Source organism: Amphibalanus amphitrite, unplaced genomic scaffold (genome assembly GCF_019059575.1).
Source record: "Amphibalanus amphitrite isolate SeventyFive unplaced genomic scaffold, NRLGWU_Aamphi_draft 000050F_arrow, whole genome shotgun sequence".
NCBI lineage: Eukaryota > Metazoa > Arthropoda > Thecostraca > Balanomorpha > Balanidae > Amphibalanus > Amphibalanus amphitrite.
The window spans coordinates 835,304-863,197 of NW_024881546.1; the positions used below are offsets into that span (position 1 = coordinate 835,304).

The 27,894-nt window shown below is 49.4% G+C and overlaps 2 protein-coding genes across 3 annotated transcripts in view; both read right to left on the reverse strand.

Moving 5' to 3' along the window:
* Nucleotides 1-27,894, reverse strand: part of LOC122377760 (homeobox protein abdominal-B-like) — a 93,189-nt gene that overhangs the window by 15,901 nt on the left and 49,394 nt on the right. The gene's annotated exons all lie outside the window — the stretch shown is intronic.
* LOC122377785 (basic proline-rich protein-like) lies at nt 12,874-26,886 on the reverse strand. Its single transcript, XM_043358202.1, has 4 exons — nt 26,807-26,886; nt 25,780-25,802; nt 22,654-22,824; nt 12,874-13,787 (listed from the first exon to the last, which is right to left on the reverse strand). Exons 1-4 carry the CDS (start codon nt 26,884-26,886, stop codon nt 12,874-12,876), a joined length of 1,188 nt encoding a protein of 395 aa, XP_043214137.1.

A 27,894-nucleotide genomic window follows, 5' to 3' on the forward strand; every position in this document is an offset into this window, starting at 1 on the left:
CGTCCTAAATAAATTACGTCCTTAACCTATGTTATAAAATACACTTGGCATGTTCTATAGAAGAACGCATGGTTATCAGACACGAGCACCTCGATGCGATGGATATTTTTCCCAAACCAAAATACTTAGCCGTCAAAAGGCAATCGACCGAAACGGATACATAACCCACGGAGTACGGACACAATAGCAGCCAAACGCCCACCGATCGAAAATACCCCTTATTCGCGTTGTGGAGCAAGCGGGTCACCCTAGCGGGCCCCATTTACCCGAGGGCCCGGGCCCTATCCACACGGGGGCCCGGACCACGTCCACCCGAGGCTCCGGGGCCCGTCCACCCGGGGCTCCGGGGTCCGTTCACCAGGGGGCCCGAGCCCGATCCACCCGGGGTCCGGGCCCCCTCCACCCAGGGCTCGGGGTCCGTTCTGCCGGGGCCCGGGCCCCATCCACCCGGGGGCTCGGGCGTGGGCCCGTTCTCCTCGGGGCCCGGGCCCATCCACCGGGGGTCCCGAGCCCCATCCACCTGGGGGCCCGGACCCGTTCTCCCGGGGGTCCGGGCCCCGTCCACCCGGGGCTCGGGGCCCGTTCTCCCGGGGACCCGGACCCATCCACCGGGGGCCCGGACACCATCCATCGGGGGCCCGGGTCCCATCCACCCAGGGGGCCCGGGCCCGTTCTCCCGGGGGCCCGTGGTGTCCCAGTAGGTATTTCTCGAAGCGGGCTCGTCCGATTAGATTAGGACATCCCCCTCTCTTTCTCTTTCTTTCTTTCTTTCTCTCTCTCTCTCTCTCTCTCTCTCTCTCTCTCTCTCTCTCTCTCTCTCTCTCTCTCTCTCTCTCTCTCTCTCTCTCTCTCTCTCTCTCTCTCTCTCTCTCTCTCTCTCTCTCTCTCTCTCTCTCTCTCTCTCTCTCTCTCTCTCTCTCTCTCTCTCTCTCTCTCTCTCTCTCTCTCTCTCTCTCTCTCTCTCTCTCTCTCTCTCTCTCTCTCTCTCTCTCTCTCTCTCTCTCTCTCTCTCTCTCTCTCTCTCTCTCTCTCTCTCTCTCTCTCTCTCTCTCTCTCTCTCTCTCGAGCGGGCCCCTGACAGAAATTTCGGGGGGGTCAACTGACCCTCTGACCCCCCCCCCCTGGCTGCGCCACTGCATTTTACTTCATAACCGTTTTGAAATTTATCTAAGCATTCTCATTCTTTGCATTGAGTGTTTATCGTGCATGTCCCCTGCCAACTTTTGAACATAATAGCGCAAGTTTTTATGCATTATGTAAATGGGCTTGCCGAAAATCAAGAAATACATCCAACTTAACCCGCGCACCGACGGGGGTCTGCGCCAACTTCGCACCGACGGGGGGCGGATGACCACCCCCCCCCCCCCCCCCCCTGAGATCTCGAGAACGAAGCAAGATAGCGACAAGCGGTAAACGGCATCGGATATGCACGGACAAGGTCTACAATTTTTACAAAGATCATTTTCAGGTCAGGTCAAAGATGACGTCAGAGGAGTCGAAAAAGTCAAAATGGCGGCGCTAGATATGGAGAGAGTTTTTCTCGAACAACTTTCGAATTAGTCAAGATAGGAACAAACTAAGGGCATAATTGTGATCCTCTCGTCAATCCGCATCGAATGATATATATGTTGACCTCGAAAGGTCAAGGTCAAAGGTTAACCTCAGGTCACGTGACCTCGAGGTCATCATGTATATCATTCGATGCGTCTTGACGAGCTGAACACAATGAGACCATCCGCGCGGCTGTATCTTGTTCCTGTACGGAGTTATTGGCAAAAAACCGCTGGTGACCTTTGATGACGTCACATGACCTTACAGCTGCCCAACAGCAAAACAGACCTCAAGGTACTGAAGGCTGATCGTATATGAAGTCATGTATGGTATATGGGGCCATTCCGACCCGTTTTAGTGGTAAAAACAGGGAGTTGATTTTTCCCCCATTGACTTATAATGGGGAGGTCGCGAAATTGACCTGACCTTAGGTCACCGACATCAAAATTCCGAGATATACAAATTGTAGCTACTAATGACCTAATAACATCCTGCGACTTTCAAAGGCCTCCGACATCTACTGTAGCTCTGGCACGGTGACAAAGTTGCAAAAAAGTGACTTGAGGTTGGGTCATTCAAAGTGACCTGGTGACCTGACCTTGAAAGTTAGGAGGTTCAAACTTGCACACCATGTGCAAAATTGATGAGAGAATAGTCGTACCAAATTTCTTTTCCCGCTATCCGCGAAAAACCTCAGGGGGGACGGATATCCGCCCCCCCCCCCCCCCCCGTCGGTGCGCGGGTTAATTTAGGTAATATTTTATGAAGCCTATAGATGCTATTTCTTTTTATATTATCTGAGATAATTATTTAACGCCTGTCTTCAATAGCTGTAAGGTGCTCATCTAATTACCAGGTAAGATAGATTTGAAAGGGATATGACAATGCAACATACATTTTCTGAAGTTGTCAAGCTGATGAAGGAACAACTGATATAATCAGTCATCTGTACAGGTGTGCAAGCTCCCTTACCCATGATAGCAAATGATGAAACCATTACAGGTTTGCACAGGCTTCACCACTTCAATGTTGCTGGGCATCCTTAGCGTGATTTTTACCGGTTAGACTGCTTATCAGAATGTAAGTTTAAACGTTAAAAAAATTATACTTCAGTATCTAAGACTGAGCTTGAAATCTCACAACCGTGGCTACAGCCGTAGCCGTGCTCTTAGAGATATTTGGAGCCGCCCCGCCCCATAGCCGTGGGATGCAGCTAGCCGCGGCTGCAGCTGGCTGGTGCAGACATCTCACCTTTTTAGGCGCAATTTCAAAAAGTTAAAGACCAAATTCAAAAAGTTTACATTCGAAATGCACGTGAACGTTTTGAATTTGGTCATTGAATTTTTGAAATTGCGCCTAAAATGCTGTAGTAGCAGTCACCGGTATCTGCTTTGCCCCATGGTTTTAAGTACTAAGTGGCCAAATTCATATGTTTAAAGTTTTGTCAATATATTCTTCATGTGATCGTCTTTATGAAATAAAACGTAGAAATGAAAGGCAATTTAGTAACAAGGATCACATTGGTACAAAAATATTAGTTTAAAAGTGAAGCGCCGGCATCGAGAAAACCTTTCGGGTGGCCACTTTTCCCCGGTCTCTCCTACTCGATCAACCATTTGACGTTAATAATTCACCGACTATTATGGGCATGGAAAAGCTGCGTAGCATTGTTCCAGCACAGCCACCCCGAGCAGGAGTGCGGCACACGACAGAGAGGTTCTGGCCGGAGCTCTATTTACTCTATTTACGGAGCTCTATTTACCGACACGGCGCGGCGCCGGTAGGTCGTTTCGTAAGGTCACGAGTAGCCCTCCCCCCAACCACATGCGACTGGAGGCAGTGTGGGGAATTGGATTCCGTGATTGGTTTTGGCCGTGCGACACCGAAGGAGTATACCAGGGCTGCTTGATTTGGTCACTATTGTTTGTGTTGTTTGGTTGCTAGTTTGTGGGACTTACCACAGTTAAGTTCGGGTAAAAGTGAAGTTTTTGTCGTCATGTCCAATGTGACTTTCCGGGTGTGCGGTGTGACCATCATCGGTATATCACCGTCTCACCGTCATGGTTCATAAGTGCATGTATACATGCTAGGACATGTTTTGTATTCGTTGATTATTGTTGTGGAGCTGTTATTGCTCATGCATAGGTGATAGATAATGCACATTTTTTCTGAACTGCCTTCCCCTTTTCTTTTCAAGGGTGAATGGTGTCATTAATTGTATTGGGAAGTATCAAAATAAATAAATAATGAATAAATAATGTCATACCCAATGTAAGTTAGAGGCCATCATGTATGTATGTACCTATGTATAATGCATTGTCGCTCAAAACATTGTATTTCCTTTCAGTTGAACCACTGTTTGAGTGTCTCTCTCCTCTATAAACTACCGATCATGCTGTCAGAAGTATTTACTATATATAGCATCGGGTCGATTAATTAAAAATATACATACATTTAGCAATATCCAGCGCAATGTCGTGTGGTAAATTCCTTTAACCCTATTCCTGGCGGGCTCCGCCGGGACAAGAAACTGGCGGGGGGGGGGGGGCGCCCAGTAAACATGCCGACGTCGGCCCGACGTCGGGGTGACGTCGGCAACTCGGCATCCGCATGCCGACGTCGGTCCAACCTCGGCACGACGTCGGCTGGATGTCGGATATGCCCGCATGTTCCGACGTTCAGCCGAGGTCCAGCCGACGTCGGCCCGACGTCGGACCGAGATCAATTGCTGAGGTCCAGCCGACGTCGGGCCGACGTCGGGGCGACGTCGGACCGACATCGGCCGCTGTTTTGACCGTTAAAATAATATAAAATGCATGTTTCATGTTTCATAAAGAGCTTCTGTATTCAAAATATCCTCAGGAAACTCAAATCTTCCTCCACGCCGCTACCCCCTGATCCGGACTGGACGGGAAACTTTATCCCATTTGGGATTGCCCGTAAGCCGAGCTCGCCCGTAGCCGGGTGCGGTGAGTGCTTGCGGGCTGCTCGGCCTATCCTTTGGTCAGGCTCAGCCCCGGCAACTCACCAGGGCCGGGCCCAGTTCATATAGAATAATAGAAAGGCCAGTCGGCAAGTGTCACTTTGCCAAAGTGCCACTTATCAAAGGGACACTTTGGGAAACGTTGGTGCAGGTGTGTAAGAGTGGCTATATGAATCCATTGTGGGGTCGCCCTTTCTAATAAGTGTCATGTAACAGCAATGGGACCAGGGACTCTATATGAACTGGACCCAGGGTGCTCGCCAAGAAGACCAATGTCTCCATCCTATGATCCTTCCGGCTCTGAAATGGTCTTGTCAGACCGAAAGGGCATAACCCAACAAAACAAACCTAATACGTTAGCCGGCAGCGTGGTGTAGTGGTTAGCGCACTAACCTCGTGTTCGAATGACACGGGGTTCGAATCCCGTCGCCGGCTGATGCTTTTGGCGTGTTGTCCCAGTAAACATGCCGACGTCGGCGACTGGGGGGCTCGAATCCCGCCGCCGGTTGACATTTTTGGCGCGTTGTCCCAATAAACATGCCGACGTCGGCCCCGTCGGTCCAACGGCAAACGATCTCGTCAACCTCGGCAAACGATCTCGGCCCGACGTCGGCTCGACGTCGGCTGGACTTCGGCTGGACGTCGGAACATGCGGGCATATCCGACTTCCAGCCGATGTCGGGCCGAGGTTGAACCGACGTGGGGCCGACGTCGGGCCGAGCCTCGGCCCGACGTCGGGCCGACGTCGTCATGTTTACTGGGCGATTCGCCCCCCCCCCCCTTCAGATCTCAAAAACTACACATCGCAGCGACAAACGGTAAACAGCATCGGATGCGCACGGTCAGGATCTACAATTTTTACAAAGGTCATTTTCAGGTCAGGTCAAAGATGACGTCACAGGGGTCGAAAAAGTCAAAATGGCGGCGCTAGATATGGAGAGAGTTTTTCTCGAATAACTTTCGAATTAGTCAAGATAGGAACAAACTAAGGGCATCATCGTGATCCTCTCGTCAATCCGCATCGAATGATATATATGTTGACCTCGAAAGGTCAAGGTCAAAGGTTGACCTCAGGTCACGTGACCTCGAGGTCATCATGTATATCATTCGATGCGTCTTGACGAGCTGAACACAATGAGACCATCCACGTGTCTGTATCTTGTTCCTGTACGGAGTTATTGGCCAAAAACCTTTGGTGACCTTTGATGACGTCACATGACCTCACAGCTGCCCAACAGCAAAACAGACCTCAAGGTAGTGAAGGTTGATCGTATATGAAGTCATGTATGGTATATGGGGCCATTCCGACCCGTTTTAGTGGTAAAAACAGGGAGTTGATTTTTCCCCCATTGACTTATAATGGGGAGGTCGCGAAACTGACCTGACCTTAGGTCACCGATATCAAAATTCCGAGATATACCAATTGCACATACTGGTACCCTAACTAAAGCCTGAAGAGAAGAAATTGATCGGTCAAAAACTCTAGCTCTGGCGTGATTGCAAACTTTTCTGAGGTAGGGTCACCAAACCGCCTCTGGTGACCTGACCTGAGGTCAGATCAACTCAAAATTTTCAGACATGTTGCGTAGAAGCCTTTTAGGAAAAGTCAGAAAATTTGATATTCCTAGCTCAACGCGTTTGGGAGAAATAACCAAAAAACCTCAGGGGGGGGCTCCTGAGGCCCCCCCCCCCGCCAGGAATAGGGTTAAGAGCGCAGGCTAGGCTCAATGATTAGTGGAATGAAAAGCGGGCTACAGCTACGATGCCGCACATAGTATAAGCCTCATATTCGTGGGCACAGGACATGACGCCCATTGCTTTTTAACATTCACAGCAAGCGATATCCGTGTGTCTCTTATAGCGGAACTAAATCATGAGACGGTTGTTGCTGGAGGCGCCGTGCATTGCATGGCGATGTTCTGCTCGTATCGGCTTCTTCAGTCAGAATACCCAGCAGCCAGGGTTGCGTGGCAGCCAAATCCAAAGAAATGAAGAATCAGAACATCGGAAGGTAACTTCGTAGTAGAAGGTCTTAGTGTATTATCGATGGCCGCCCATGACTCGCTAGGTCAAACAAAAATTCACATCGCAAATAGTAACATCGTCAGTTTTCAACCGGTGTAGATAATAAGGACCAGTAAGCTCAACATAATTCTGCTATATTCTCGGCGACCTGTCATATCGATAAAAGTATAAAATCAAGGCGAACGGAAAAGATGATAGTGAATATTGACCCTCTCTCAGTCGTAAGACCGGCAATAACGGTCAATGTGTGAGATGTGAGCTGTTGTGAGCTGAGTTGTGAGCTGCTGTGAGTTGATTGTTAGCTGTTGCGAGCATTAGCTGTGAGCTGTTGTGAACCGTTGTAAGCTGAGTTGTGTTTTTTTTTTAATATCTTTGGTGCCCGACCCGGGCTTTTTGTCGTTAGTAGCTCACATTCATACAGGGTTAGTACACTATATACACGGCAGTGGTAGGGGAGAGTGGAGTAAGATGCCCAGGGTGGGAAAGACGCCCCACCCCCTCTAGCGGCGAAACAAAGAATCGAACCTGGAAATTAATGTTCTTAGCGTAAAGCGGAAGCCTGCCTTGTTAACCCGCGACCGCCTGGGGGGGGGGGTCGGATCCGACCCCCCCCCCCCCCCTCCGTTTTTCTTGAATAACTCATGAACCGCTTGCGCTATCAACTTGAAACTTCGCATACCTTCTTCCCCATCAATTTGACGTCTTCTGTGCAATTTTTAAGAAAAAATTTTCAAAAATTTCTGAGTTATATCGATTTTAGTGGTGTAACTACATGGCGTTTTCAGTCAAAAAATGGTAAATGTTTAAAAAATCGCCAAAAATCGAGGTTTTAAGCAAATTGCAAATTAAGGACATGAAAAGACGCAGCTTAACGATTTCTTTAAAATGGCTATCTCAGATTTTCCATAAAATGCGTTTTTCACCCCTAAAAATTCAAAAAACTACATTTTTTAGAAAACAGCTAATAAAATCCAAAATTTTGAGAATTTCCAAAAAACCGGAATATATGTTATAGAGCTCTATTTGAACATTAGATGTCCAAAATTTCAACTTTCTATCTTGATTTTTGACCCCCAAATTGTAAAAAATAGCTCCAACATGCATAGGGAATGGTGACGTCATAAGCATTTTCGCGAATTAGAGGCACTTCTGAACATCGCATGTGAAAACAAATGGCACCACTAGATTCCTGGGACAAAGCTCGTCTAGAAAAGTGCATTTTTATGTCAAAAATAAAAAGTTGAAAAATTGACTTTTTTTCTTAGCCCTCGTTTAGTTATGTATGGTATAAACGATTTTTTATGCTTTCAATGCACACCTATCACCAGCACAGTGACTTGAGGTCACATATAACCATTACCATCGGATTTGGCGTGAAAAATAAGCCATAAAACATGTGTCGCACGCCCATGTAGCAGAAAGTGAAAACCGTGACCTTTCGTGACCTGACCTGACCTTGACCCGTACTTAGTATGACCCCTATACGCACATGGTACCTTCACTAGGTCTTTGAGGTCATTTGTGGTGATTTTCGAGCAGCAGCTATCGATTCCGCTGTCCGTAAGCCTAATCATGCAAAACCCCTGAATTTGACCTTTGACCTGACCTTGACCCGAAAGTTGACCTCAATCTTAAAATCTTAAGAGTGCTTTGGGAAGGTCTCGTAGAGACCTTTCGAACGCCGCCTCGCGGGGCTCGATACGACCATTGGTTCTCGAGATAACAGGGGGGGGTCGGATCCGACCCCCCCCCCCCCAGGCTGATGTGGGTACGGAAATAGCCCAGGCGGTGCCGGGTTAACTGCACAAAAATTTGCTAGGCTCAGTTGGGCAACGGCTGGCTGGTGATTGCATGTTTTTTATTTGCTGCTTTCAAAAAATATTTTGGTGTCAAAACATTGTAAATATCAAGGAAAGTAGATAATTTTTGCGTCCCTTGCTATAGTCGTGATAAATTAACATGCGTGTACTGTGTCCCAAACAGTTTGTTTCAGGGTGTAGTTTCATGGCTAACAAATTGTACTGATTTAATGTTACCTCGGTACCTTGGGGTAAGATGCCCCCTGTCCTGATGGGGAAAGACGCCCCCTTAAATCCGTAGGCTGTCCATCAAGCAGCCCGTCAAATCATTTATTACATACCTGTGATGAGAGACAAAAGCCGATCTGGGACTATTGAGAGTCCAGTACGGTCGGGTGCTCCCCATGCCGGTCTCTCGGCCCACACAGCGACTTTTTGGGCGGCATCTGACTTTGAGAGCCCTTACGACGGCCTCTGTGGGCCACATTATTGGCTCCAGGGCCCCTCACGACATCCTTTGAGGGCTCCCACGTTGGCTCCACGGGCCGCGCTGGCATCTGAGGTCCCCACGATGGGCTCGAGGGCCCTCAAGCATCATGAAGACCTATAAGGGCCCCACAGTGGTCTCCGAACGCCACCACAGAGGCTTGTTTGGCCGCGCTGGACTATGATGGCCCTAACGATGACCTCTGAAGCCCCTTACGACTACTTTTGAGGGCCCTTACGATGACGTTTGGTGTCTACTGCAGGCCCGAAGGGACTACTGATTCGTTCAGGCGATTCACGTGCCCATTTATGTCACTTATAGTGCAGGGGGCATCTTACCCAACGCCAGGGGGCGTCTTTCCCACCCTGCGGGGTAAGATACCCCTTTCACTTCTTCAGGAAAATGCTTAATAGCAAAAAAAGTTATCATATTTCAAGCACGAAAGTGTGACTTTTTTGGAGAAAAATGATGTCGGCTTCCGTTGAAACTACAAGTTTTTGCTTTCCGATCGTCATTTTCGAATAATATATGACATAGTAAAACCCTGGGCATCTTTCCCCACTCTCCCCTACGAATCGTTTTCGGCACCCGCTACGCGGGACAGCCTTGACCGCACGCTTCCTGTCACGCACCCCAGGTGGCACCGCACTGGTGCGCACGCTGGGGCTATCCCGATTTCTCGGGCCCGGCAGGTCAGAGGGCTGCTCCGGGACATGAAGCGAGGCCGTGCCCTCGGGACATGTCACCGGACCGAAGGATCTGTTTAAAGGCGGATCAGGCCCGTGTACCTGCGGCCGGGGGCGCTGACTGGCACAGCGTTAATCCCCATTCCCCACGACCGAGCGAACACTCCCCAGTTACTGCCATCTCCTGGGTAGGAGCCGGCCGAGGAAAACGCTGCCAGAGGTCAGCTTTGATCCAAGGACCTCCCACACCAAACGTGAACGCACTTGCCAACTGCGCCACAAGGGTGGTTAAGCTGAGTTGTGAGCTGGTGTGAGCTGAATTGTGAGCCAGGTGGTGAAAGATGGCGCTTCAGCCGACACCACCTGGCACAGATTGAATATCCGTCACGCTGTTTTTTCTAGGACTGTTGTGACAGGTCAGGTGCCAGGCTGTCTGGTTCCGTCGGAAAACACCTGCCACGTGTCATTATGACGGAGCTGACAGGACACCTCTGCTGACAGGGTGGGTTGATAGCGCCGAGACAGCCGTCAGATTTAGCGGGTGACATGTTTGTCAACATCAATTGAGCCAGGCACTGTTAAAGATGCGAGTAGCTCCTTTATTACCGCTTATCAAAGTAAGTTTTCATTATGCCTAAGATTATGCGATTATGGCATTATGCCATTATGCCTATGTGCAAAGCAAGCATCAGAGGATACTTACACGCAAACTAAGCCTGAGCAACGGCTTCATTGAAAATTTTGTCCGACCATTGACGAATGATCGAAACATTATTTCACAATTGAGAAAGCATGAGATAGAAAAGAAGACTCGGGCGATATTATGTCCTGTGACAATAGCCACTCTATGCAGCGGAATTGCCTTACGATGTGAAATAAATAAATAAATGAATAAATAAATAAACACATATTTGTTGCTAAAGCTATCAGTCAAGATAAGAATTACTTTGCCTTCCATGCTAGCCGCAAAAAAAACCTTCTCTACACATGACCACTAGCAAGCCGTCATTTTGGAAACAGAAATTCTAATCGGAAACAAGCGATGAAGCCACATTATACCAAAAATGTCATGAAAATCAGCCAAAAGCTCATATATGCGGCAAAAAGCAAACGCATCATACTAACCAATGGCCTGGGCTCATTTTCTCATTTTACAAAACATCCAGACCTCCAAACTCAACCCCCGAGTTGCTGGATGCTAAATGCCTCCATTTTTTTTTTTTTTTTCGCCACACTGTATACAGTGTGGCGCAGTCTTTTTAGCTATAGCTAAAAAGACGGCGCGTCGCAGGCCCGCCAAATTCTGGGTACCTACTTATAGGAAAAAGCTCGGAAGTTTATTATGACCAAATTTCACACACAAAAAAAAATGTTGGGAAGGTTTATGAGGCATTGAGGTTTTAGTGACGCCATGACTTCTGAGTTTTCGACCAAAAACGGCATGTTCGATGTAATACGTTTCTTAAATTGATCTTTTTCGACCGAATACGTACTTGTATAATAAAATGAATGTCACAATCGTGCTCTATGCCAAAAAGTACACATAAACATGTGTCATATGCTGCGAATGCCAGTTTTGATTTTCGGAAATATGTCTCTACCTGATTGCTCTGACCTGGCCTATGCTTGACTGACCCGTACATGGATCTGGCACTCGCGAAGCACTTATATGAAAGATAGTGCACAGTCTTGACAGAGTTTATGACGAGAGACGCCCAGTATGAAGTTCTAAAGTCTACTCGTAGGCTACTGAAAACCCAATTTCAGGTGTTTGACCTGACCTTGACCCGATCTGTGACCTCGAAATTCAACTTTCAAGTATTAATCCGAAGCGTCTTGTCCCGTTCTTTCGCTTGCAGCCTCGCGCGTTGCGCTGCACCTATTGGTCTCGAGTTATAGGCTGAGGGCTATTAACGCCCCCCCCCAGCAGCTGCCGGGGGGGGGGGGGCGGAATGCCCGATGGCAACTACCGCGGTAACGTGAGACGAAGTTGATACAAGTATCGTTCCACTGCAATTTGCAAAAGCTCGGAGTTACGTGTTTTTGTTTCTATTCGTGCCAGCCTGGTGGGTGGCGTGTTGTTTCAAGTACGGTAGAGCGCTGTTTGTCCTTAAGCCACATGCTCAGTACATAATGGGAACAGACTACATACATGGTGGGTCCACTTTGCTCGGGAATAGCCGCCTTGACTCGGAGCCAGGCATGTATAGCGACTCAACCTCTGCCAGATCCCTGATTAAACCAAAGCAGCATGAAATGAGCATTATCACTTCAGGTGACAATAACCCAACCAACTACGTGTTTCCGGTGAAAAAATCCACTGAGCTTCCAATAATCCTGAGGACATTAATACGCATCAACTGATAGCAATCACCTGAACCATCAACAAAGCTCGCTGCATTTCCCTGACTCCTTTTCGCGTTTCACAACACCTTCTTGTGTGAAATTCTGGTAGGTATATGACTACCAACTATGCGCAATATAATGAGGGTCTCATTACTTTGATGGTCAACGCCCATCAATTTTATGACCTATTTACCAAGACAACGTTAACGTATGCGTCATGGTACAGTCAACAGGCCGAAAGCCACCTGCCAGGGGGCGTCAGACATGCCCAACTAAGGAATCAGCCACCATGAGCTCTATGGGCTATCAGAAGTCCACTGATTCGCTGATAAAGCACGCATATGTGTCGATGGCCAGAGATAAGTTCTTCATTAACGTGTTTATGCTGCTTATTAGTTTAACAGTGAGCTCTGTTTGTGACAGCCTAATTGATAAGTTGAACGTGGAATGTCTGCGACCTGAGTAAATAGATTGCAATGGCTAGCTGAAAAAGTAGGCATATGGTTTCATATATGACAAAGAGGCTTTTTTGTGTATGGAGGTTATGGTAGGTAATTGCAAAAATGCGGCACCGGGTACGGCAATGGCATTGTGAAGAACAACTTTGTATGTAGTTTAAAATGTCTTGATGCATAGTCGGGAAACGATGTCTGATAAAACATGCTGCGATCTCAATCGATTAGGAATAAAAGAGAATCCCTCATTTCGTTGATTTTGAAATACTTCAATTTGTGCTCATTATCCCGGCTTATGAGACGAAGGCGAATTTCCTCAGTATGAATCATGTACCCGGTGACCCCACTGTAATAAAAATCAAACAATGCCTTGCCGGAATGACGAAACAGGTCCCCTAAAAGCAGTACGTACAGAGCCCATCCATTTGCATCCGTCTCAGCAGAGCTAGCAGAGCCAATCAATAAAAATCCGTCAGCGGAGGTCAGGACCATCACGATACGACGTCGGCCCGTCTGGTCGGGCGGCGGCGCCGACGGGCCGTCACGAGCGGACCATGAAGGAGGACCACACAGCGGGCGGCCAGATCGGGTCACCAGATCGCCGACCGAGCGGGGAGGGTCCGCGGAGTGCCGGCCGGGCGGGGAGGGCCGGCGGAGCGACCCGGGCGGGGAGGGCCGGTGGAGCGTCCACCGGGCGGGGAGGGTCCGCGGAGTGCCGGCCGGGCGGGGAGGGTCCGCTGAGTGTCCACCACCGGGCGGGGAGGGCCGGCGGAGCGACCCGGGCGGGGAGGGCCGGTGGAGCGTCCACCACCGGGCGGGGAGGGCCGGCAGAGCGTCCACCACCGGGCGGGGAGGGTCCGCGGAGCGTCCACCAGGCGGGGAGGGTCCGCGGAGCGTCCACCAGGCGGGGAGGGTCCGCGGAGCGTCCACCAGGCGGGGAGGGTCCGCGGAGCGTCCACCACCGGGCGGGGAGGGTCCGCGGAGCGTCCACCAGGCGGGGAGGGTCCGCGGAGCGTCCACCAGGCGGGGAGGGTCCGCGGAGCGTCCACCAGGCGGGGAGGGTCCGCGGAGCGTCCACCAGGCGGGGAGGGTCCGCGGAGCGTCCACCAGGCGGGGAGGGTCCGCGGAGCGTCCACCAGGCGGGGAGGGTCCGCGGAGCGTCCACCAGGCGGGGAGGGTCCGCGGAGCGTCCACCAGGCGGGGAGGGTCCGCGGAGCGTCCACCAGGCGGGGAGGGTCCGCGGAGCGTCCACCACCGGGCGGGGAGGGTCCGTGGAGCGTCCACCGGGCGGGGAGGGTCCGTGGAGCGTCCACCACCGGGCGGGGATGGTTCGCGGAGCGTCCCGGCCGCCGCTGGGACCGACTGCATTACTGTCACAGACAGACAGGCCTTCGGTAAACTTCGGCTGTCGGTCGGGCGGTTCGGTAAACTTGGGAGGACTGTTGGCCGGCCGGGCTGTTGATCGGGAGGGGGGGCGGGGAGGGATGAGACTTCGGGAGGGCTGCTGATTGGGGGGATTAGGACTTTGGTAGGGCTGCTGATCGGGAGGGGGAGGGACGGGACTTTGGGAGGGCTGCTGTTCGGGAGGGGGAGGGACGGGACTTTGGGAAGGCGGTCCGAGGATGGGGATTGGGGAAGTTTGCTAGTCGAACTATCAGTAGGTCGGGACTCGGGAAGGCTGTCGGTCGGGGGACTGGGAGGTCCGGGATGTGCTGCTGGTCGGTCTATCGGGCTGTCTGTCAAAATGTCCGTACTAGCTAATTGTAATACATTACTCATAACATTATTTGTCATTTGTACTGTCTGAGTATCTGTCTTCTACTCATAATTAAGTATCTGATCACGTGGCTGATGTTTGCATGTCTGTACGTACGTCTGTCTGTCGGTCTGTCCATATGTGTGTGCAAATCTGTATGTCTACCGCATACTCCATCATCGAGAGTGAACTTTCGACAGGACTGTTTCTTGGAACCTCTCCAGTTTTGGAGTGCGATTCTTGCTTTGCTGCTGACCAGCCTATGAGCCTAGTGACATGACCCTAGAGACAGCTGGGAGGACAGCATAATGTCAGATGATTTTAGCGTCCTACGAGCCACTCATGACCTGGAGATCACCAATGGTCATAGCGAGTTGGCACCGATCCAAATGATATCACCAGTCACCAAAGCGACAGGTAGGTAAAAGAAAGATCATAAGAAACTCCGACATCCATTGCGGACTGTCATTACCGATAGACACATTAGTTGAGCGGTCATTTATGTCAACTAAAAACAATATAAAATGATTCATGAGTTATGGGCAGGGCGTGCTCTCTATCCCAACCGCGGCCCACAAGTGCAACCAGAATGATGAATGAGAGATTACACTTCCTGATTTTTTATCCAATTAGTGGCATTGTTATCCCAGGCCTTGGGTGGTAACTGAACGTTGAGCTAGGTCTTTTCCTGAACAGGGACGCACGTCGCACAATTGTAAAATATTCTCACTCGTTCACGGCCAGCTAAAGTGCATGTATTATCGATCATCGATGACAGGTTGAAAATGTGACGTTGAGAGATATGGTCAACGTTTATCACAGCAGCCAAACTCATCCATTCATTGTCAGCATAAATGGCCTGTCGCTGTGTGCAGTCTGAGCCTGAGGTCAGAGTCGGCCGGGCTCCGGGTACCGCCACCCTATCACATATGATCGGAGCTGCGGTCAGATTCGATTTCATGTATTCCGGAGGGTCGGAACCATATGCAGATGGACCGGCCCGGCGCGGGGCCACCGGCGGCGGCACACGCGGCAGGTCTGCAGCCGGATTGCAGCCGATTCGTCATGTCAGACGCGTGTCGCTGCAAAGCTACATGGACGAGTGCACTGTGCGTGTGGCCCGACATACTGGTCCGTACCGCTCAGCCGGCGGACACGACCGTGTCTTACCGAGCGGTGAAACCGTTCCAACGGTGACCAATGAGAAAAATACGGCGCCCATAAAACGGCTGATGGTGGTCCGCACCACGGTATTGCGGGCTGAAACCAAACGGAATCGATGTCCAATCAGACCTACACCTCCAGTAATGAGTGTTCGCCGCGCCGAACACGACTGACTCAGAGGACATGTGTGGTCGCGGTTTGTCTCGGAATAGCCCACATGAACAACACTTAGTGACGTCATCTCGTCACCACAGCGCCGCGTTGGCCGCAAAAACCACGCCGTGCGAGCGCGCCGGGCAAAGACACGACCTCATTCAGCGGGAAGTGACTAGTCCCAAACTCTCAAACAAGTTGATACGTTCCTTTTTACGCGGCCGGACATTTTATTGCACTGCAACTGACAGTTTCGCAAGGAGTGAGTACGTCGGGCAGTGGAGGTTCAGTGCAGTTTGCGGTCGCGGCTCAGACGGGTCCACGGCTGATCAGTGATCGCGTCTGTCGGCTTACACGCTCGCCGGCTACCGTGCGTTGTTCAGCGGCCACTGAGGACGCTGGGCAGACCTGCATCTGCAGACAGGTGGCTCAGAGGACCGCTGTCGCGTCATCAGACGACAGGTTACGACGTGGTCAACAATCATGGTCGTTATCGGGAGCTATTGCCGGATCCACAAGCACCTCGTGTTATCCGCAATAGCTTGATATGTTTTCAGAGTTTCGTTCAGAGTGTTGAGATAATTAAAGGTCACTGGAATTTCCGGAAAGAATACCGTTCTTGCACGGTTTATTGTAGGGTATGTCTGATGTTTTGGCAGTACATACCTAATCTCGGCAGGGAAACTACGCAAGGCCCATCAATGTTAGATTCGTGCCTTGAGCCCATGTATACTGTTCAGACACATGCATTAGAAAGATAACTTACGATAAAAACAACAAATGTTCCGATATCATCTATGAATCTGTTGAGAGGGAGAGAGAGAGATGGAAAGAGAGAGGGGGAGAAAAAGAGAGAGAAAGAGAGAGAGAGGGAGAGAGAGAGAGAGAGAGGGAGGGAGGGAGAGAGAGAGAGAGAGAGAGAGAGAGAGAGAGAGAGAGAGAGAGAGAAAGAGAGAGAGAGAGAGAGAGAAAGAGAGAGAGAGAGAGAGAGAGAGAGAGAGAGAGAGAGAGAGAGAGAGAGAGAGAGAGAGAGAGAGAGAGAGAGAGAGAGAGAGAGAGAGAGAGAGAGAGAGAGAGAGAGAGAGAGAGAGATTGAAGTTCGGTTGTGCATGACATGATGCAAAGGCGCTTGAATTTGCTACTGGTGAAATCCGTGCAGGGCATCAACCATGCCATACAATGTTTTAAAGTAAACATTTGAGCTTCATTCTTCAGTAATGGCTCTTATCCATGCCTACATTTTCCCAGCCTTCCGCAGAATATGAGAGGAAATCAGCACCAAGGATTCAAGAAAAGAAGATGATAATACCATTCATCATCAGACATCACCCATTCTGACCAGCCTTGACGGTCAGTCGCCTCAAAACTTTTGGTCAGTTTCCATATGCTAGAATTATTTCACGGGCCTATCTATGGCAATGCCTACCTGCCTAAGAAGGCCCCGAGCCGCCTTGGCTCCCTTTACGTGCTATGATATTATTGTACTTACATATATGGCTGTCCAGGCCTTTCTAGCGTGACTTGATGATAAAACGAACACGGTTAACTGACAGCGCGGCCCGCAGATTCTCGGTACGTGTTCTTGGGGTGCGGGCGACGCGCCTTTCCCATGGTTCCCATCCATTAGTTGCCCACCTCACCAGTAGGCGTGGCGGCCGATCAGCCACCCCCGGGCCGGTACATGATGTCGTTAAATGATGTCACTGTGGACACAGGTGGTCTTAGCGTGGGACGCCTCTATATAGGACCTTTGGTGACGCCCAGTGCAACGGACAAAATGTCTGCAAATGTAACGGCAGGAGTTCATAGTTGTAGATATTTGTTGGTAATCATCTAAAAGCAGCCATTAAAACACTTTTCGTGGGCGTGAGACTGCAATTTAATTTTATCATTATCATTCACCGTGACTTATGTTTTGAACTCATATCAAAACGCTCTACACGTATGTCACGGACGCTTTGAGTGATGACCTGTAGGAATATGGAGAAAATGCATAGGTGTTTTCTGAGTTGTAAAAGTGACCAGATTGCCAACATGATTCTCGGCAATGATCAATGCTCACAATTAAAAAAAAGCTTGATGCGTGCTTCCTGTGATTATGATGCCTAGCTCAGCAGGATAGTTGGCTTCAATTAACTTGCAATGGATTGTTGAGCATTGAGCAATGAAAAGCACAGCCATGAAACATTGAAGATTTTGTTTTCTACTGCAATGACACAATTTATTCCGCAGAGCAGTTTGTCGACGGGCCAAATGCTTTGCGAGTTCTCGATCTTTAGAAGCTTCAGCATGTTGCAAAATGTAAGACAACGCGTTGTCTAGTTTCTTGGTAGAATCACTCCCCGTAAATGGATTCGAATTGTGACATGTGGTGGGGCCATAAAAGTGCCTGCACATGGATATGTGACCTCAAACACATGCCCTAAAAATATATATCTTCGCGGAGAATGGATGCACGTCACCTCAGAACGCCTGGCCTCTACAGCCCTTCATATGAGCGGCCATGATAAATTTCATATATCCTCCTTTCCAGTCACATTTACCAAGAAAACTGAGCAAGCAGGAAAACTCTAACGGACACGAAGAAACAACTGATTCCGTTGTGAAATGATGTCTACTTAACTACGTGCTCATTAGCAGAAATGTTCCCCATGAAATTTCGTCATTTGAACAGCGGTGGTATCTCAACACACTTTTACTGCACAACAAAACATCTTTGCTGCATGTCATGATATAGCCAACCATGCATGTTCGCGTAGTCAGCACTTTTCGTTGAGGTATTTTAGTCAGGTGCTGGTGCAACTTTAAAGCAATAACTGAGCCAATTGATAAAAAGTTGTGTAGCCTTGGTGTATCAACTGACGAAAGGAAGCATGCCGCGACCGAAATTTCCCAGCCAATACAATCGGTTTCGGGAAGTCATTAGTGCGACTAATGGTAAGTCGCCTTAGCAACACGGCAGTAATCCGTCTGGTTTAGCAATTGATAGGGTAAAGGTCAGACTGAGATCGCTGCAAGCAGCCAGGGTATATAATTGAAGAAGACGAGCGAAGCATGTTGCATTGCATTATCACCCAAGTGCACATAGAAAAACGCAGAAGTGTGCATAGAACAAGAAGCAGAGTCGAGGTGATCGACAGCTTTCAAGATACACCTGAGAAGGCTCAAATGACACGGATGACATATGTGTAACTCATATACGATGCGATATTAGTGCATCTGTGAAAAGCTTTGCCGCAACTCATTTTATAATAATACAGGGTGTCCCAGAAAAAAGTACCACATTTGTTTAGACAATATATTTTTTGTTATTCGGCACTAATGCTTTAAACGCATATCAAAAGCGAGCCAGTTCCATGGAGATTTATTTGCGCTACAAATGGGCCATGCCACTCCTTCCTGTCACTCACACCGGCACATGTTCGAAGTGCCTGCCTTCTTGGGCCAGGCACCGCTCCGCCCTGCACCTGGCTTCCTCTGCGACCCGAGCACATGCGGAAGGTGGAATCGCGCGAATGGCCGCGCGAATCGCCCGTTTCAGTGTCGCTAGGTCTTCTGGTGCCTCCTGATACACCACACTTTTCAGATAACCCCACAGGTAAAAGTCGAGGGGCGTGAGGTCAGGAGAGTGCGGCGGCCAGGTCACCGCGGCCCGTCGGGAGATGACACGCCCCTCTAGACACTCGTGCAGCCAGGCCAAGTTGGCGCGTGATGTATGCGCCGTTGCGCCATCTTGCTGCAGCCATTGCTGGTTCAGGGTGTCCGCACAACTCGCTGTGAGTGCCCGCAAAAAGCGTTTAAGCATGGTAAGGTAGCGCCGGGAATTGACAGTGACCGTCTCGCCAGCACCATTTTCAAAAAAGAATGGGCCGATGATTCCCTGCGCGCTCAACGCGCACCACACAGCCACCTTCGGGGAATGCAGCGGAGCCTCGAGAACTTCCTCTGGTGGCCGTTCCGCCCAAAACCTGTAATTTTGGCAGTTCACTTGCCCGTTCAGATGAAAATGGGCCTCATCAGACCACCAAACACAAGACAAGAAGTTTGGGTTGTTTGTGCACTTTTCCAAAAACCATTTGCAAAATTGTTCCCTCTGCTCAAAATCCGCAGCAAACAGCTTTTGAGACACTTTAAGCTTAAAGGCAGATAAGGCGAGATCCTTCTTGAGAATCCTGTGAGTGGAGGACTTGCTGAGACCGACCCTAGACGCGAGGCGCCGCACCGACACTTTCGGCGTCTGACCAACCTGCTCTGCGACCTTTCGTATGGCCTCCTGGCTGCGAGATGTTTTTTCCCGACCACTGTTTCCAGCATTCTGGTTACTAATGGACCCTTCTGCCAGAAACTTCTCAGTCAGACGCTGTATGGTCTTTATCGTTGGAGCTTCTCGGACCTTAAAATGTCTGCGATACTGCCTTTGCCTTAAAACGGCTGATCCGTGTTTAACCCGCGCCCCACTGGGGTCTGCGTATAACACGCCCTACTGGGGGGGGGGGGGCTATTCATATCCCCCCTCCTAACTCCGAAACTACTGGGCCGATCGTCAAAATTCAAACGGCGTCTGATAGCCCCGGAAAAACTGTCGAGCGAAACCTAATTTCATTGACCTCGAGGTCACCGATGACGTCACAGGTCAGGTCAAAGTAAAAATTATTAGCATTTTGGATTCTTCACGTTTTGGGCTCTGGCCGCCGTCTTACAAGTCAGATCAGGCTCATTTTTGGTTCACACACTCGTGAACAGATGCTCTAGATACTCTGAGGGTACCAAACTTGTACTTTGATTTTCAGGTCAAGGTCAGGTCATCACAGGTCACGAAAATATTATATCATCCGTCGGTCACGTGACACATGTTTTATGGTCCATTTAGGCCAAACATTTCGAATTTGATGTCATCTGTGTCATTCGAGGTCATTTTGAGTCAAATTTAGCTCAGGTCAGGTCATTTACAGGTCAAAAAAGGTCAAATTTTGAAGTTATAATTTTTCAACAAAAAAGGTGTCTATTGGATGCAGTTTGAGCTCAGGAACACGATGGTGCTATTTATATTGGCGTACGATGTCAAACTCGTGCTGAAAAATTGATTTGAAAAATTAATAATTGTTAATTTTTTGCAATAATGCGTATAACTTGGCCATTTTTAAAGATATTTAGCTAAAACTTGCTAGACTTAGTCATAATAATGCGTTCTATCACATATATTCCGGTTTTTTCGAAAAGTCAAAAAGTTTTTGAAAAAAATATAAAAATATAAATTTTGAATTTTATTATATACAATTTTCGGAATTTTCAAAATTTCGAAAATCCGAGATAGCAGTTTGATAGCGCAGTCTATTCTGAGTCCGCTCATGCAAAGAAATTGGATCTAGCTTAAAAACTGAGCTCTTGGGAGCGATTGCCGTGGTTCAATGTTTTGCGTCGAAATCGGCCGAACATGACGTCACTCTGACGTCATTTCCGGCTGACCTATGGTAGGTACGAAGTTCAAATTTTGACACAAGGTGTCAAATTGATGCAGCCGAAGGTGCTGAAAGTTTGGCGTCGATACGTCAAGCGGTTTGGAAGTTATTGCAGAAAAACGGGAGGGGGGCTATAAATAGCCCCCCCCCCCAGTGGGGCGCGGGTTAAGATAAAATTCGACTATTTTGGTTTTTTGTTCAGTATTAAACGGCTTCATGACTGACAGAGCGCTCGAGCCATACAACATAATTTCCATGATTCACGCTTTCGATTGATGTTAAAATTTTACATGTCACGCGCATATTTTTATTTGTACTTCTAATTTAAATTTGGTACTTTTTTCTGGGACACCCGGTAACAAGCTTGGCTGCTATGAGAGCGTTTCTTATCCTCAAGCTATTCAAGATCAATCAAAGACAAAATGCTTGATATTCTGCGCGCCTCGTCATTGTTATGTACTCGAAATTCAAAATTGGTCAACTCCAAACCTTTGGAATCCTCGTCTGCATCCCAACGAAGTTGCTTTTGCTCGGCACAACTGAACAATTTATCTTTTTTACGTCTTAATGTCAAAACACTTCACAATACCTTTAGCATGTCATACCCACATTAATTGCAAAACAGAGCTGTTTCATATCATATCAGACGGATACTTGCTTAGACACCATGTCTTAGAGCTGGGTAGAATGATTATAATTTTAAATGTCATTGAACTCTGCATTCCTACCATGAATTGGTACACAGATGCCTATGTACCTATTACCTAAAGGTATATGTTTATACAATTCTAACTTCATTTTAGATGGCTTCTTGAAAGAAAGGAAGTACATCGTCCTTCATTTTATCGTCCTGGGTGTGGCAGGCAGCTTGGAAATTCAAGTTTTCTGACCTGCATTCATTGCGGGCTGGAAGCTCTAAACTGCAGAACAGAAGCTGCTCGACAATGGACTAGTAACACGCGACATATCTAATAGCTCGTGCAACGCAAATATACCACCGGTGACTGACAACCCAGCATGCCGGCTAAAGACGGACTTTTCTGACATGATAATACTGCCAAACACCTGGGCTGTGACAGCTACGGTGTCCTATTATTTACAGCACTGTTTGCAGGGGCCATGCTGCCGCACAGAAGCTGGACGTCACTATTTGAATCAGTCATAACTTGTCACACAATTTCGCAGTTTATTCGCTGCGACACCGCACTGCAGCATAAAACGGCCATAAACGTCCATTTATTACCGCACTGGGCATCAGCTCTGTAAATATATTACCGGCGTGTCGTTGCATTAACCGCAATTAGGGCAGGGGTCGGACGGGCGACACAGAGTCGGGTTTCCAAGCGAGATGATGACTGCATTGTGAGGCAGCGCAAATTAGCTGCTACAGCGCACGCACTTTGCAACAAGCTCCCGGTGTGCACGCGCACCCTATATCTGAGCAGCGGCCGGTGGCTCGAGCTTACCTGGTGAGCTCCGGGCTGAGCGCGAACCAGCTGCATTCACGTGCGGCCTCACCACTGGGAAAGACGTCGTAAAATAATCGTAAAACTGTCGCCGGCCCGGCGAGGGAGGAGCCTCCTGCTGCCGACCAGCGGGCGACCAATCAGCGACTGCCGTGCAGCGACCTCGCCGTGACGTCACTGGCCGAGTGGGACCGGGTGATTGCAATAGAATGCCGCGATGAGGCAGTAGCGACTGACAAAGTGTCGCAGCGGACATGATAGGAAGGGTGCCATTGCGCACGGCCGACGCAGCAGCGCGCACGGCGCAGGCAAAAACGGCGCACGTGCTGGGCGCGAGCGACGGGCGCGGTGCGGCGTGGTGTGGCGCAGGAGTGGCGTTCCGGGCGGCGGCGATGACGGAGTGGTGCGGCGTAGTGCGGCGCGGCGCGGCGGGTGGTGAACGGAGCGGTGATCGCGGCCCGGCAGCGGCGGCGGCGGCGGCGGCGGCGAGTGGGCTGTGGCGGCAGCGCGGTGACCGAGCTGACGAGAAGAGTCTAGCTGCAGAATCGGTCCCCAAAGGGCCAACGACGGCAAGTGTGGGTGTGTCTGAGAGAAGTGAGTGATTGCGATAAATCACTTATTTGAAACGTTGCTTCATCCGGGACAGGTGATCTCTAAAGAAAGCTTATAGTGTTCATTCAAACTGTGATAGAAAAAAAGATAATGTTTGAATTTGATTGTCTCCGTGTTAAGCAATATTGCAAATATTTGACATTAAAGGCTGTAAGTGAACAGTGCAGCTCCCACCGCGGCGAGGGACTCCAATTCACATTTTGCGGAGTGAGGGCAGCAATGTTCCTGGTGCCCGGAGTGCTGCCGTGCCGTCAGTTCGACGTTATTTATGTATGCAACACTGTCGGCACAAAAGCAGGGCCATTCGTCAGTAGCCGATCTTGCAGCAGCGAGCTAATTTGCATAGCAGGACTAATACATTTTCGCATGAATGTTGTAGTGCCGTATGTCGTTTTGGTCCATTGCTACCGCTCTAGTGTTATACCATGTCCGTCGCGTCACCCTCCACAGCCTAATGCTCCTCATATCAGATGGTTCCTATGACAATGTCATTTTTCCATATGGTTGTTATTAATGTATAGAAGTGATATCCACTGTCGAATCGACTCAGCCTTGAGGCTGGCGGACGCTACCCATTACGGGCACACGACTGAGACGACGGATTATGTTGTTATGCGTGAGGTTATGTGCGGTTACGCTGTGTCTCGACACAGATCTTTATTGCGCCGGGCGCGCTGTTGCGCTGTAACCACGTGTCGTGTCGTGCTACCGTGTCAGCGTCAGGCAATAGACGAACATTGCACCGGCGCATGTATAAATAAGCCACCGATGGCACACTCTCAGACGGCCCATTTACCCGTCCCTGCGGAGCTTTTGAGGCTGATGGAATGTGTGGTTCGGCTCATCATCTCGGGATCACATGCGTTTATCAGCAGACTTTATTACTTTCAGAGCGACTGGGATGGTACTCCGGATAAGACATCAGCTTATGCATGGCCTTACAGTCGGGTGTCATGAACGCTTACTGCACAAATGTACCCAATCCCCTGACGTGCGATTTTCCTTGGTGACTTCATCGCCTCATAGAAAAGTATCTTCCTCTCGCTCTCATCCGAAGGGGCCGAGCAATCGGGGACTGCGGCCGTGCATAGAAAGCTATCACCATATCCAAGTGTATGGGCATTGGGCAGTGGGCGCTCAGTGTAGGGTAAACAACATCACTGGCGCAATGCAGTGAATTATTCAAACCTATTGTCTTGCAATTGCAAATTTTCTTCTGTGAAATGACTATTGGCACAATGTATGATTTTACAATACCTGATTATGAAAATGTGGCGGTATCATGCTAAATCTCTGAGTTTTATTGCGAGGTTACAATAATAATTGGTGCACATTGTCGTCAGAAAGGAATACGAGCTCATCAATTTCATGGAAGCTGAACATAAAATCCAACGCATTTGCTTTCATAAAGCCAAAAATGCATGCTTTAAATCCGCTACTGCAAAGTAAAACGGAAGAGTTATGACATCCAATTGAGAGGGCCTCGTGCATCAAAACTCTGCCCGTCAGGCGTCATATACCATTACGTTTATCTACCAGCGGTCTAAATCAAGCATACAGTTCAAGCTAGAGTCAGCACACATTTGCATACTCGATCCACGCTGTCACGATAATATTTCTGATACTTTGCTATTCAGTGCCTTACGCCATGGCAATTATTTGCCTGTCACGAGCACACATGTCCAATGAGAAGAGGTGTCGCCAGTCCTAACGACTGACAGTTCCTGAATGCACACAAGCTCTGTGAGACAGGCGCCAAAGGGGCTGTGTGGTATGAAGTACACTTCAAACAGCACCATTACAAATGACATGCTAAATCCAGATCAAAGACAGACATAGTTTGGCCCTTCACCAATCACAGGACACAGTGACATTATCTAACATCGTATTTGTGTAATGTTGTGGTGTGAAGCGATAGCTACGTCCTATTCAATTCATTACACAATCTGTTAAAACTCAAATCCGGCTGTTCTGCTTAGCCACGTATTTTCAGGCACAGGCCACCGTCATGCTTATGTCATATAATACCCACAGGCAAATCCCCCAAGCTGCATAAATCCAGCTCCCAGCTAAAAGCAGCGTCATGTTGCGCATTTTTTCAGCTCAGTGACCCCCTCGGCAGCCCCCCCCCTCCTCACGCTGCCACATAGCCTGTGACATGAAGCCGGCACCCAGCGGTAATCCCTCAGTTGAGTGGCCGCTAATCGGCGGCGAATCGATGTCTGCCGCCGGTGGGTGTCAGTGCCGAGTTTCCTTCTGTAGACCGGCGCGTCAGCCCCCCCCCCCCCCGAGCTGCCAGGCCCGGCGCCGGCCAGCCGGCCAGCCTTCCGGCCGACCGTCGCTGATAAATTATGTGTGCGCTATTGGCCAACGGCAGCGATAGAGTGGGGTGCAGGAGAGGGTGTTTTTTCCGCGACCAGAGGACCGCAGGAAGTGAGGATGATATACTGCGCTCAGCTTTGGCCCTGTGCGGGATCTATGATGAGCTTAAGTCTATTCATTGTTGGATAAAATGCATAATTTTCAACAATATTCACATCATTGTCTTTGAAGTGGTAATGCGAACCACTCCATATCAATTATTTATGCTATCAACTGAAAGGTATAGCTGATAAATGGTTCCGGGAAATCTACTAAACACGAGGCAAAGCAAAACGCTCCAAAAATACGATCAAATTTACGATTGTGTCTCCAATCAAACAGGAAAGGCGTCAATAAGTCGAACTTCAAAGTCCACTGGGCGACACTGCACCGATCGGCAATCTGTTGATAGAGATCACAGTCACGCTCGCCTCTCGGAGCCGAAACTGGCTTCGTACAATCGGCAGCCGACTCACAGCAATAGGCTAGCAATGTGCAGCTGGAAATAGGTACGAGAGCGGTATCAGAACACTCAAGTCAGCAAATTTTGTGTGGCTTATCGAAGTTCCTGAGACCCTGCAGACCTTTCGTGACTTCAAAACTTCCCATGCCTTCCCGAATCTCCCTTGTGATTTTGCTAGCTACTGTGACTTTCCCTCTGCTGGAGCTCCGTGATTTCCCAAACGTCTCGTGACCCCTATTTCGTCGTGGCGCCGAGCTGTGATCCAGGAGTTTTGTCCGTATACCTGTTTTTTTTTTTTTAGCTCAGGGACAGCGGAGGTTATTGACTGATAAGGCGTGACTGGCAACCACGCCTCCTCAAAAGCAGTGCTTTGGTCAATACGTATCAACATTTACAGTGAAAATGCAACAATCATCGAGCGACACAATAGCCAGCTTCAAAAGATCCGCCACGAGTCGGTCCTTTATGACAGTGCGACCAGTTGCCTCACCATCCTTCTCCTGCGCCCCCGTCAGTGCCCACAGCACAAAGTCACGAGTCACGACCGTGTGCCGCACTCATGGCTGGAGTCGGTAACGGTCTGTGACAGCTCTACGGGATCACAGCGTCCAACGGCGGGGCAGTGTCGTGCCGGTATTAAGCTCTCAGCGGCGGCAGACACCAGCGCCCAGACAACAGATAGCAGCACCTAGCGTCGTCAGGAGCCAGCGTCCAGCTGTGGCAGAATTCAGCGGCCAGCCAGCAGTAACAGACTGACACAGAGAGACAGACAGACAGGGCAGTAGTGCCCAGAGGCAACAGATATCAACGCCCAGCAGTGACACATACAAACACCAGACCGGCGATGACAGGCACCAGCGCCCAGACCACAGACCTAGCCAGAGGTGACAGGCTACCCAGGCAGGTGACAGACACCACCGCTACCACCGCCGCCGGTGGCCGACGGTAGCGCCGGCCGCCATGTCCGACACGGGAGGCAGCCCTTTTTACACGGCCGCGCCTTGAATGTCAATACAAGCACGTGTCAGATGCCATCTGACCGCCTCTGGGAGGTGCCGTACGACGCCGTGACAGCCTCCCGGCCCGGTACGACGGACCAGCGCGGCAGACACAGCGACATATAGCGTATTGACGACACAGGAGATGTGTGAAAATGTCGATGTGTCGAAGTGTATGAGCCGTAGCAAACCATCATCAATGAACTCATTTGAGCAGGGAAGGGAGCTTGATGCTTTCCGATAACTCTATGTCATCAGCCAGATATTCAATTTGTCATCACGCATTACAAAAGCGGCATTCTCGGTATATAACGTACTTACCTACATACGTAAACAATCGCCAGATGAATGAACCAAATGAGGTGATCTTTCGAGAGTGTCTTATTGCAATATGAGTAATTTCTTATCAGCATCCAATTAGCAGGGGCGGAATCGCCAGTCGTGTGTGAAACTGGTTCTCCAGCCCGCTGCACTGGTTGCCACAATCGCAATCGCAGGCGTCAGAGAGCTCGATTGATTCCGGTGATAGTACCGGGCGGTGTCTTTCGCGCCGCCGCAAACGAACTAAAAAAACGACAAAAGTACGTGCGCTCAGAGCACTTAAGAAGTCAGATTAGACCCTGACAAGCGCGAATCGAGAGAAATATGACTGGTAGTCTGCTTCTGGGAGTTTAAAATCACCGCCCACTGAGTTTCCCATAAATCTTTGCCAATCAGGCGGACTGGAGGCGTCAAATCCACATAAACTGAGCGCCCAAGAGGTTTGGAGCGAACACCTAAAACTATTCAGAGTCTTTGTGAATAGTTTTATTCTTCGCATTCTTGTGACATATATGCAAAAGAAGCTTTGCATATAAGCCGATATTTCTATCGTTTCAGGTATATCGATCATATTTGAAAGAACCGTCATTTGCGGTGAGCCTTTTACTTTTGGCCTCTATACTCTTATGTTCACTTGGTCCCTGTCATTAATGGGAAACCGACACTCGATCTGCTATTACTTTTCAGGTCGATTAAGCCATAAAACACTGAATGACATTCGGAAGAGCCCGGGATGGGTTGAATTCGACCTGATGTTCGTAATTAAACGTGCGGCAGTTCTATGATGTCGGGGCAATCACAACGAAATA